At 34.2% G+C, this 13,988-nt stretch overlaps 1 protein-coding gene across 1 annotated transcript in view; it reads right to left on the reverse strand.

Annotated features, from left to right (window-relative positions):
- Positions 1-13,988, reverse strand: part of LOC120628982 (flocculation protein FLO11) — an 87,038-nt gene that overhangs the window by 16,778 nt on the left and 56,272 nt on the right. The window contains exon 19 of the mRNA XM_039897691.1: positions 7,305-7,566. Coding sequence (XP_039753625.1) covers positions 7,305-7,566 — 262 coding nt within the window. The remainder of the gene's footprint in view (positions 1-7,304; positions 7,567-13,988) is intronic.

Raw genomic sequence — 13,988 nt, forward strand, 5'->3', positions numbered from 1 at the left:
CTACAAAATTAAACTTTTATTCAAATCATGTCACCTAACTCTTAGTATTAAAAAGAATTATACAGCCCTGATAATCGGTTTAAATAAACTTGTTCATTTCATTGCGTTTCGAAACCAGTCGACGATAATTCGAGAGTACATTCTGACTTAAGATTAAATTAATCGACTCGACTTATGTAGTGTTTAAAATTAACATTTCTACGTAAGACATTAAAATTTTTATAATCCTTATACTGGAATTATTCAACACTTGAACGTCAATCTATGCGTTTCGACAAATGGCTGCAATTAATTTTAAATTAGTCTATTAAAGTTTTTTTTGCTACATTTAATCTTCATGTTATATAATGTTAAAAGGAAACTTTAAAATAACTCAATATTCTTTTAATGAGCTAAGATTTCAATATATTTTATAACTCTGCAATACTCTTGACCAGTTTTCTTACTAAAGGTTTTATTTTATTGACAGCCTTACATGCCATTGTTTATGCATGAATCTCCCATGAAAGAGGAGCCCATATTTGGCCCTATGCCCAAACATCGAGACAGGTTAGACCCACCTTGGCTAGCTTCGACAAAAGATTTTTTTTTCCCGGGGGACATACAAAATTCTATCCTGTCCTACAGTTTTATCAACTCTCAAAGCATCCGAATAATAAAAGTGCAAATGAAACAAGGGTCAATTTGTCTTATTTCCTGTTGCCGGCAATAGCGTCGGCATTTTGGGTAGGTACCATGCCCATAAGTGAACAGTATTTTTTTTGTAAATATTAATGTTACTTTGTAATTATTATTATTTTTGTCCAATTATTATTCATAGAGTGGTATTATAACATAAATAAATAAATCGGGATATACATAATAATTTTTTTCAACTGCCTCTTCTAGACCTGCAGGATTTTTTTTTAATCATTCCACTATAAGCCCTATCTTACCAGATGGAGATGAAGTCTAAGATGGTAGCGTGCTGACCTTTTCGGGGTAGGGCTGATAAGTCATACGCGACATCGTACCGCAAAGCTAAATCGTTTGGCCGTAGGAACTAGACACGGCGAAGGTCTCCATGGAGACCTGGGATCGAACCAGGGACCTGTACTTATAAGACCACAGCGCTGACTACGCCAGGGTTTTTGTTTGTTATTAAACAAGATACCACTATTATTAGACCTATTAATTAATTTTCGTGTAGCACTCATCTCCAGGTTATAAATAATTCTGTACTATTTATAAAGGAATGTCATTGACACGGTTACTTTTATTCTTCTCATTAATTAAACAACAAAATCTCATCTAATATCTCTCGGTCGGTCGGTAATCTCGGAGAAAAGGTACTTGGCTCTGCACCGTGAAGCGTTGCGAAAAGCAGTGATAATATTAATTGATAACACGTTTATTATTTCATGCAATTTTCAACTATCTTCTCTTTGTAATCATAATATCAACCCATTACCGGCCCACTTAAGGACCAGGGTATCCTCCTATAGTGAGAAGGGGTTAAGGCCGTAGCCCACCATGCTGGCCCAGTGCGGATTGGTGGACTCCACATATCTTTAATAACATTATGGAGGACTCTCAGGTACGCAAGTATTCTCACGATGTTTTCCTGCACCGTTGAAGAAATTGATATTTTAATTGATTACAAAGCACAAAACTCAGAAAAGTTCGAGGTGCTCGCTGGGATTCGAACTCGGTCCCCCGAAAATGCAGTCGAAGCCCTACCCACTGGGACATCACGTCTTCCACATAATAAGGTTTATAATATATATACTATTTAAATGTAATTATTATTTAAATGACGGCCGACTGGCGCAGTGGGCAGGGATCCTGCTTTCTGAGTCCTAGGCCGTAAGTTCGATTCCCACAACTGGAAAATGCTTGTGTGATGAACATGATTGTTTTTCAGTGTCTGGGTGTTTATCTGTATATTATAAGTATTTATGTGTATCATATTCATAAAAATATTCATCAGTTATCTTGGTACCCATAACACAAGCTACGCTTACTTTGGGGCTAGATGGCAATGTTTGTATTGTTGTAGTATATTTATTTATTATTTATTTAAATGCAACAAGTAAACGTTGAAATGATATGGTATAAGTAAACAAAATAGTCACAGTTTTGTTAGAGACGTCCACGAAAAGTACTCGTATGAGTAAGATTATGAGCTTGAGTTATTTTATTTAAGAGTTAATCGAATGATGAATTTTTACGTTTCTCTTTTAATTGTATTGATCATCTATATGATTATTACAATATGACATAATTGGGTAATCTTTTTTCTTCTGGCTTAATTTTTCAGGCTGTAATCTTATTATAAATATAATGAATATAGAATAGTATAATAGAGCCTCATATTATTTATAATATTGCATTCTAATGGTGAAAGAATTATTTAAATCGGTTCAGCAGCACTGCACTACACGGCACGGGTATCGGAATAAGAACAGTTTAGGCCTATATGCGCCACGTTGGCCATGTGCGGATTGCTAGAATTCACACGCATTTGATAAATATATGCAGAACTCTCAGCTACGCAGTTAAAAAAAAGAAATAGGAAATCCGATTTCGTACATATTACGTACTAAAAAAAAAACTTGCCTAACATTTGATATTTAGCCGTTAAACGATTCGCGTGAGAATGTTAGCAATGTTGTCTGTATTAATGTCATATTGCATTATGTATTTGTAACATATTGGAGACTAAGATACGCACGAGTTTTTTGCCTCGTAACAGATGCGTATTAAACTTTTTACCTAATTTTTTTAGTCTTTCAGGCCTGATGGAAAGTAATGATCAGGTTTAGTCGTCGAGCGGTTGATAAAATAATAATAATAATATAAAAAAAATATACTTGTCGTAGTCTTATGTTGTTGTATCAAAAATAATTATATAGGGGAGAGCACTGATATCTATAGTAAGAGTTTTTACTCAGTTTAGGTACCAGTGATTCACCCAAACATAGTACTAAGCTATGATTTCTGTCACACTTTAATAATCGTGTGAATAAATGATTTTTATTATTATTATTATTATAATAAAATTTTATTTAAGGCATAGCCCATATACAGTGCACTTAACAATTAAAAAATAACATAAAATGAAGCACAAATTAAATTAAAAATAATAATAATAAAATAATAATGAAAATAATTAAAAATAAAAAATAAAAATTACCTAATTCACTCAGGTTGTACGTGGCTAGAAGCACATATTTTGCAAGAGCACCCAATGAAGCGAAGATATAAAAAGGCTTTATAATCCATTTAATCCCTATCCCTATCCCTATCCCTACTAATATTATAAATGTCAATGTAAGTTTGTTTGTTACGCTTTCACGCAAAAACTACTTAAACCGATCCTCATGAAACTTTGTACACACATTCTTGGAAGTGTTAGAAGTAATATAGGATACTTTCTATCCCGACATTAACCTCGGTTTCTTTGGGAGAGGGGAAGAGAGTGTTTGATGATTTTACGCCATAACTGCGACAAATTATAACCTACCTAACCTTTTAATAACTATTTTTGTACTATAGAGGTAATAATAGGTGTTTTATTTTGCCCAAACTGTGGTTGGAGATAGATCACAGAACTCCTCAGCGGACAGCAGCAAACCCCTCATTTAGCGATACTGAATAGGTACTTTAAATTTTTTTAGAACTACAACTAAATTTAATGCCACATCAAAAAACTAAATCAAACGCAGACGAAGTCGCGAAAGGGGGGGGGGGGAGGGACAGCTAGTAAAACAGCTAATAAATGTACGAGTAATACAGCTCTTTATGACAGAGCTCGTCAACAGAATTACTGCAGCCAAGCTTATATCTGCCGCCAAGCGGCGCCAAGCAGCATTGCTGTGCTCTGGTCTAAAGGCTGTTGTTGCCGGTGGACCCTTTACCGCATGACCTTCGCATCAGGTGATGTACACTATGTTAAAGGGGATGGTTTTTCACTTACCGTCAGTTAGACCATCTGTTTGAACTGTCAATTTCTAAGACAAAAAAAAATCAGCCGGATAGACATTTTACAATGTTAATTTCTAATCCAAACTGGCCCCTTACTGGGTGTGGCTGAAATATAGCGCAAAAGGTACGGCTAAAATAAGATGTGCTTTTTCTACGTTCTAAAGAGTTCAACGCGCTCTAAATTAGGTATGCATAATAATATCGTTATAGAAGGAATTCTTAAAGATTACGTAAGAACTATAAATATTATTCAGTGTAGTGCTATTATTGAAAATAAAAGAATTTTATTCAAGTTATTTTAAATCGGTAGGGTGGTAACTAGCCACGGCCGAAGTCTCCCAAGTTAGTGATGCTTACCGGAACTGATGGCTTATTGTGCTCTCTGAGTCATGGGGGTCGACCACACTTCCAAACTTTGAGTTCATACTGAAAATTTCGAGACAGAAAAACTAAACAGCTAACCGAACCGCCCTAGGAATAGAATCCAGGATCTAGTGATTCGTCGTTGAACACGCCAACCATTTGTATAACGAACCAGTTACGTAGCGCTAAAAACTTATTATTTATTAGCTTCTGCGCGCGACTTCGTCTGCCTGGATTTTAGAATTTTGTCTAAAGCTTTGCTCGTTAACAATTTTCAATCTTACCACGGGAACTATTTGAGAGCGGTATAGAAAGTACATGTACTTTTGAAAGCATAGGTGACATGTATACCAAATTTCAAAGCTGTCTGCCTGCGTTTTAGCTTGTAAACAATTTTCAGTTATCCCTCGAGAACTATATAAGGAATCGGTATACATGCATGCCAAATTTCGTCCAATCCGTTCAGCCGTTTTTGCGTGATTGAGTAAAAAATATCCACAATTTCACATTCGTAATATTATTTATTTTATTTATATATAGTAGGATATTAATCGTAATTATTATTGATAAAGAAAATGGAGAAGATAGGAAACGTCATAACTGGTTCCACCCATTTCATTAAGAAAACCCGCACCTGACGACCTTAGTAAAGGTCTGATTCATATATACAAGTGACAATTGGATAATTATTTCACGGAACAATAAACTGTAACACTATGAGATGTTGGGGCGATAATCGCCTGGGTACTTATGTAGGAATGTATATGTTCGCGTTGGTATGATATTTAATAAGAAGACGAAAGGACGTCGAGTATAGCAAACATTGTCACGGCCGTCCGTACGCGGTATGTGTAATACACGTACGTATCTTGATTAACTTTAAGCTATGGCGATATCTTTCACAATTTTAACATCTTTTTCTTTTTGATTTTCCTACTTTTCGCGGAGTATAGCCAATTAAGCTTAATTTTCAATTTAAACATTATTGTATATTACGACTGCTTGTGTTTGCAAGTGGCCGCTGGATCCAAGCGGCACAGAACCGTGATATTTGGAACTATAACAAAAGACCTATGTACAGCGGTGGACGTCTATCGGTTGATATGATGATATATATAGAATTTGCAATCGCATATTGCAAATTCTCTATATATACTAGTATATACAAATTTATTGATGTTTGTGTGTCTCGCAAACGCCCGTTATTTTAAGAATAAACGAACAAAAGGTTTCCACTTTATTGGTATATCCAGATAAAAACCAAGCTTTTGGTTCATTTACCCGAACAGTGTTTAAAAATCGAAATTGGTTATTGTTCGGGAATTACCACTTTGGTTTCCCAACGAACGCATTGGCTTTTGTTTTGATAATCGCAAATAGTAACAAGCAAATAAATCTTTTCATAGAGTAGATTTATGAAAATTAAGCTTAAATTGCTATACTTCGCGAACAGCAGGAGAATCTGTATGGTGTAATTTATAATTTCTTTAATCCGTATACTCCACACCAAACAGATCCTCGGCAATGGTACCCTCTACGCACTTTTCGCTTTAAAACCGGAGCATCCTCAGGAGATGTTGACTTTACAATGAATAATTGTTAACACACACATTTCGTTCGCGGAGTATAGCAAATTAAGCTTAATTTTCATAATATATTATGGATTTCCGCAAAGTAACGCCTGCTTCTATCCAATTTAGAGTAGAATATTAATAGCTCGTGCTTGGGTTATAATTAAAGGTTGTGACATTCGTAATTAGTTTCGAATCGAACTCGTCGATTTTAATTTTAAGGCTCTACAAACAACCACGCCTCCACACAACTCAGTTAGTCAAATTTCGAAACCATAAACCAGTAGCCAAACAGTTTGATTGGCACCCAGACATGTCTATTTTCCAAGGCAAAATACAATCAAAACGCATAAGTACAAAAATTCAATACATTGAGAAGCGAAGAGTCATTTACTCAGCTTTCAATAGCAATCAATGATGAGAACTGTAGACTTATACTGTGTATTCTCAAACCTAAATATATTGAAAATATAACGAACAATAACGGCCTTTATTATATAACAAATAGTAGGTCCGTTAAAGGTGGTTATCGTACGAAAACATTTAATGTAGTGACCAAATGTTAGTGCATGCAGAAATCTATCTGTATAGGTACAAAGCATAACACATGTATCTACGTATTTCACAAACATAGCAAGGAATAATTATTGTAATTATATGGAAATGTAAGTTTCGAAAGGTGTTTTTAGCGTGTGCTGTTTCAGTGTTGTGTTCAGATAATATTAGTGAATGTAAAAATATCACCGACAGATATGCCAACTTGTACCCACAACTTAGGTCTGCAGCCACCTTTTCGCACGTCTGTAGGTATGCATCTTTATGTCGTCAACGCTTACCTATACCTAACCTAACCTAATGTCGAGATAGTTTAAAAAAGACCGCCAGCATAAAGACATATATGTGCCAGAGAGAGACGAAAGCGCTATATATTATTGACATTATCATCCTAAGCCTATTATTTCCCTAACAGCTTGATTAACCTAACGTTACTGTTCACACTTCTTCAAAGAGTATTTCAAGCATTAAAATTATTACCTATCACATGTCCGTATTAAAAACCGTTACTAACGAAGTGCTCCTCGATCAACACATTAACTATCAAATTTTGCACACATTAAACGTGGTTAACTCGACCCTTTTCAACTTATGCATAAGCTAAGTGTAGGCAACACAATGGATCCAAAAGGATCAGATGTACATGAATAATAATATAATACTGACATGTATTACTTTTTCCGTAAAAATAATTACATAAATGTAGCCTCGGCATTTTAACGTGTAAGTGAAGTTTTTAATAACGAATATTAAGGGAATTATAAAATATTCTAATATGTGTTGTAAAAGTTTGCACGCAACAAGTTGGCATGTCTGTAGAGGCTTAGTGAATGCAAAAACCAGACTCACCGTTCGCCCCACCAAGCCGCCGGCGTATGAAGTTGCGGGGTCTATCACTCTTAACCGGGACACCATTCGACGATGGCTTTTCTGCATCGTTTTCCCGCGGTTTCTCTTTTTCCGTTTTTTGTATCTTGAACCTGTTGTTCCCTCGCCTTGTGAACCTGTTTGTGGTGGTTTCCACGGTGGTAGTGGTGACGTCGGCATCGGTGGTGTCGGGTGGCGCGGTGGCTTTGGTGCGACGCAGGAACGGACGCCGCTCCTTCGCAGCCTGTTGGCGAAATATCGGGTTAGTTGTTTTGTATTACACCATCGATTTATAGACGAGCTTTTATATTCGTAACTTAGTCTAACTCTTCGTTGTTTGATACATATTAACTGTTGTTCGTAGCGTTGTAATAATATAAGGAATATAATGGAAGAGTATACTCTTCTCGCGAGGGAATAAATCTTTATTTATTCATTTATTCACAGTGTTGTTAATGATTAAAATAACATTGATTCCAACTAAACATATTAAGAATTTATAACGCAGCCTATTGTTATTACAACTTTCAATCCATGAAAAGATAATTATCGTCTTATTTATCGTCTTCAATTAATTCTAAGCAATAATAGTAAAAATCGGGCTAAAATGGTCGAGATTAACAATATATCTTATTTTTAAATTTAGATAATGGATTGTTATATATATATATGCCATATATATATATATATTTATGCTATTAATTGCACGTGGAAAGTCTTATTTTGCATTTCATTTAATCTGTAGATCAAATTATAGAGCAAAAAATGATAAGATAAACATCACACATTATTATTAGGCAATTTAATAAAGACTCCACAGTTTCATACCCTAAATCTTTCATTTAGTAACATTAAAATTAAAATAAATACATTTTAAGGGTAGAGATACATTTAATGGAAATAGAATGTATATAGGAATAGTGAAATGTGTAAACAGCGGGTTTTTGAAAAATATTTAACCGACTTCGTTATAAATAGGTGCAATCATTTTTTTATATGTGTACAAATATAAATACGCCAATTCCTGTACTTTGTTAAAAAATGTTCTTCTTTTTTGATTCCAAACATAACAAAATCTGATGCATTTATTATGAAACAAATTTGAATGTAGTATATTATTTTCAATAAAAGGGTTTCAAATCGGCTAATACATGTCGGAGTTATGAAGTCGCAAACATAAAACAAAAATGCAACCGATTTAAAATCTGCTTTTTTTGAAGTCGGTGTAAATTTACTAAACGTTTATGTGCAATTGAAAGTGAATACAGATTATTATCGCACCGAGTACCTAAGTTCTATACGCCAGGGCTTGTGGTTGAGCTTGCGGTTACAACTTGGAAAATAATATTATGAGGTCACAGATATAATTTACTAGATAAAATTTGCATTTTAGATTTTCACGCGAGATTGCCCAATGATTCATGTAACGGGGCACTTGCTTTACATTTATTGCTTGTTACAAATGTCAATGTCAATTATTGTTGGACACGTACATATACCTATTATGAAAAGAATTAAGTAATATGTAAATTTTTGTTATAAGAATTTATGAAGTTTTTCCTTATGGTCAATTTATTTACCTTGTATCTTTAAATCGGGTTTAAATAATTCTCAAAAGAAGCAGTTTCTCTTAATGAGAAATTTAAATTAACATACTTTAAGTGGTAATATATTATCTAGTATTTTATAAGGAACTCCTTGCAAGTAACTAGAAATTGCAATAGTTTAATCGACTTTAATTGAGAGAGAAATCATATTATGTAAATAACTATTTCTGTTTTATTTACGCTCTCATGCCTATATAATTTATGATACATTCAATTATATTACAATAAAAATGTTATCAATGATATTAATAGCTGATCATTAATATAACTTACTAGCTGTTGCCCCCGACTTCGTCTGCGTTTGATTTTGTTTTTAAAGTATTCAGTATCGCTAAGCCTTAAATGAGTATAGTAGTATATATATAACATGTGACTGTCAATCAATTACAGACAAATAATTTGCAATAAAATAAAATTGCGACTATAATTAAAGATCTAAGTTATCCTATCTCTTAAGTTGGACCAGACTGCTCACGGTGTGCCAATTTAATTTAAAATCGGTTAAGTAGTTTAGGAGTCCATCGCGGACAAACATCGTGACAGGAGATTTATATATATTAAGATATGAATATTTATAACAGTGACAAACATTTTCGTGGGTGACTACGCTATGAGTAATATGATCATTACTGATAAGAAGCATTGTTTTTATGAAAATTCCGCAACTTTGATACGATTTTCGAAATTTAATAACCGTAATTTACCGGATTAATATAACAAAATTAATTTATTTATCATAATCATCACATCAAACCATTACAGGCCCACTACAGAGCACGGGTGTACTCCTACAACGAGAAGAGGTTAAGGCCGTAGTCCACCACGCTTGCCTGGTGCTGATTGGTGGACTCCACACACCTTTGAGAACATTATGTAGAACTCTCAGGCATGCAGGTTTTCTGACGATGTTTTCCTTCACCGTTAGAGCAAGTTATATTTTCATTACTTAAAAAGCACATAACTTGAAAGTTGGAAGTGCGAGCTGGGATTCGAACTCTGCCCCCCGATTCTCTCACATATTCTCCTGCTTTTCGCAGAACATAGAAAATTAGGTTGATTTTTATTGTAGTGTTTTTTATTGTATTCATAGGAACTACGTAATTAATTATTGTCTCTGAACCATGCAACAGATTGAAAACAAATTGATAATACTTAAAAATTAGAGTGAGCGAAGTTTTTTCTATCGATAAAATTTCATGTTTTTATGTTTTCGCTCAATCAGGGCCCTTGAAAATATGATGTAGTTTTATATGTTTTTTTTTGGGTAAATCAAACTTGATGGACTACTGTAAAAATCTAATCTAAAAGTAGGTAGTAGTTTGCGTTATACCCCCTCTTAAGATGCTTAACCATATTTCAATAATTATTATTGAACCTACCACTTATGGCAGATGCGTAGGTTTCGTTATACAGACTCGTGTTTGCCTACATGATTCCATCTCATCATAACCGGTTTGCGGTTCGGGCGATTTCCATAATACCCATGAAAGACACTTGTTAAGTAATCGTTCGGTTTCGTCGTTAGTGTGTTAGGAAATCTCTGTTTATACCAAGAATATTATGCCATTTTCTTTTCAAAATATGTTAGATGTTAAGAAACACTAAGCGTGAGATGTGAAACTAACAAGTTTATTAACCCGCTTCAAAAAGGATAAGATTATTGGCTGTAAATAATATGAAGAAACTTTATTTTAAATTGTAATAGCCTTTAAACAATACAATATAGATTTCATACCTTTAATTTAAGCAGGAGGTACCGGGTTCGTTCCCCGGCAGGGGCCGAATTTAAGTATTTATAATTTCTGAATTTTCTCTGGTCTTGTCTGGTAGGAGGCTTTGGTCGTGGCTAATTACCACCCTACCGACAAAGACGTGCCGCTAAGCGATTTAGTGTTCCGGTGATACGTCGCGTACAAACAGATAATAGGTTAGCCCGCTACCATCTTAGACTGCATCAGCACTTAGCACCTAGTAAGATTGCAGTCAAAGGGGCTAACTTGTAGTGGAAAAAAAACATACATTGCTTGCATCCTGTATGTAGGATTTTTTAAATCCGAATAAGCACCTAGATAACATTTCCGGGAAATTTTATAATATAACCTTTGTTATCTATTTACAGTCTCACAGTTATACTAATCACGACAAAAAATTGCTAATAGATACATGAAAACTCTAAGTCCGTCCGTCTGGAATACATTTATATCCCTGGAAAACTAACGGATCCTACGGGATTTTCGAAGAACTAGCTCGTTCATAATATTAGTATGCAACGCAAACATGTGACCAAAATATTCAATGAGGTTTTAACATGAAAGTAAAACTGAAACACCGGTTATTATGTCATATATGTAACAACTTTTACGTTAATTACCCATATCTGATACGATACCCACATAGATGTGATGATTTTAAATAATGTTACGTAAATTTTACGTCAGTAATCTCGCGTTATGTTCGACAATTAATATAAAATTTAATGCTACAACAAGCGAAACATTATAGTGTTTTTTACACTAATAAAATTGCATATAGGAATTCTATGTGAACATCCATGCATCATTCATTCGTCCGTCCGTCCATCCGTTGGGTGGGAGGTATCTCATGGGAAAAATGGTTTTAGAGCATATACCTTCATCATTGCTCCAATGTGAAAATAACCGAGACTGACTTAGCGTGTGTCTCCGATAAATCGTAAATACAACAAATTTTGACTCCAAATACAGGTTTTTTTCCAAACTTAAATGGAGATCTTAGCCTATTGTTTTGTAATGAAGTTTAGATAGCAAATTTTTTTTTTTCAACTTTTATTTCGAGCCTAGTACTAAGAATTTTCTTCACAGAAAACCCCGTTTTTTTTTTTTTTGTATTTAACGCAGAACTTGAATTGAATTTTGAACTGGAGCCTCAGTCCATCGTACCTCCTAACCGACCGACAACGCATTTACTACTCAGATCATCACATATAAATATAATTAAATAAGATGCCAGTCATATAAAACGCACAGCCACTTTTTTGGCTTTCACTTTCCATATTTAGAGAATAATAATTTCACTATTTAACATTCACATCGTTTACGATCTCTAGAATTAAAAAAAAGTGCTGATATGTTCATATTATTTAAGCAGATGACCGTAGTTGAAAATTCAATATTAAGGAAAAACCTTATTTACGGATTTCTAATAAAGTATAGGTACTAAATGATAATTTTATTTTTTTCTTGTAATCTTATTCACTTACTCATATTTCGGCCACTTCTTGGCCATCATTATGCTTATAAAAACCAGTGATCATATTAATTTATCAAAGTCAAATATTTCTTTATTCAATTATGCACATTACAAAAAAATGTGTGGGTACAGTGAGATGCCGTTAGCTACATTCGTTATACACTTAAAATTTAAGTTGCGAGTCATTAAAAATAAAATAAATAAATATACTACGACAATACACACATCGCCATCTAGCCCCAATTTAAGCGTAGCTTGTGTTATGGGTACTAAGATGACTGATGAATATTTTTTATTAATAATATACATAAATACTTATAATATACATATAAACACCCAGACACTGAAAAACATTCATGCTCATCACACAAACATTTTCCAGTTGTGGGAATCGAACCCACGGCCTTGGACTCAGAAAGCAGGGTCGCTGCAAACTGCGCCAATCGGCCGTCATTCAAACACGTCTAAGAAGAATTCCACAACAAACTTAGCCGGGTGTTGTTTTTGTTATCACCATCTCACATTGTCATTGCGGTAAAACTTTTTAAGAGCTGGTTAGAGCAAAGTCGCTTTTTATTGTATCTCCCACTTAGCTACAACCTACTCTCAGTTTTCTATACAATGCAAATTGTTATACTTATAAAGTTGTGAAATTAATGTCGCATTATTATATAACAGCGGTACAAACAAAAATGGCTTGAAGCTTCTTTTATATGCAATCGCAGGTCTAAGAATCATGTTATAAATTTTCCTTCGTACCAGTCGAAAAAAGTCGTAGGTCCCTTAGTAAACAAGTGTAAACAACTTCCGTTGCGTAGCACATTTTTAAATATAAACCTTCCAAATGTAAAAATGGATATTTGCGAAAAAAACATCTACTAGTCAATGAACTATAGAGTACCGAGATTGGGGGATTCTAAAGTATTTGAAAAGATACCTTAATAAATAAACACGACCATCCTTAGAATATAACAACAGTTTGTTGGGGTTAAGCTTCATATTCTCTTTGTGACGTCTGCCAGCATTAAATAGATTAGTATTAGATTGATGATGATTTTTATGAAACATTAAATTACTAATTTGGCTCTACGCAAATAAAATCATCGATCGATATGTCGATTGCCTCAACAATTATATTATAGTTGCAGACATTTCTCACGATTGATTACTAATCACACGGACGTAGTAACGGCCAACATTAATAAATAACAAAGGCTTATACATCTAACCAGGCAAACATATACCACAGCGTATCAACCCTACAGTTCAGAAGCTAATGGTAGCGCCATCTAACAACAGCGAAAACCTCGTGGGGTAAGGAGCACGCGGACTATTTTCATAGGTACAGTGTGCCAAAAACGCGAGGTTATCGCAATTACTTTAAATAGACAGTGACTTTTACACACAACTATTATATTATATACTATTTAATGTTATTTCAGTGCCCAGATTAGTCGCGGTGAGTGCCATGCATAAAATATGCAAGCGTCCAGTGGCGTGTATATAGGGTATGCACAGGGTATGCAGATGATATAAAATGAAGAAAATCTCCAGTAAGACTTATAAGAAACTTCAACTATGTCGATATAGCTTATATGTAAAGTTGATAATTCAGATTTTAACTTATTCTTTTGAAGCACACCTAACAGTTCCTTTTCATTTTCATCTATTTAAATCACATCACGTATAAAAAGCCTATCCTTAAGTATTAATAACTCTTACTGGAGATTTTCTTCATTTTATACCATCTGCATACCCTATGCATACCCTCTATGCACGCCACTGCAAGCGTCATATCACGTCAGAGTTTAATACCTTAATAATGTCTGCA

Source organism: Pararge aegeria, chromosome 13 (genome assembly GCF_905163445.1).
Source record: "Pararge aegeria chromosome 13, ilParAegt1.1, whole genome shotgun sequence".
Classification (NCBI taxonomy): Eukaryota; Metazoa; Arthropoda; class Insecta; order Lepidoptera; family Nymphalidae; genus Pararge; species Pararge aegeria.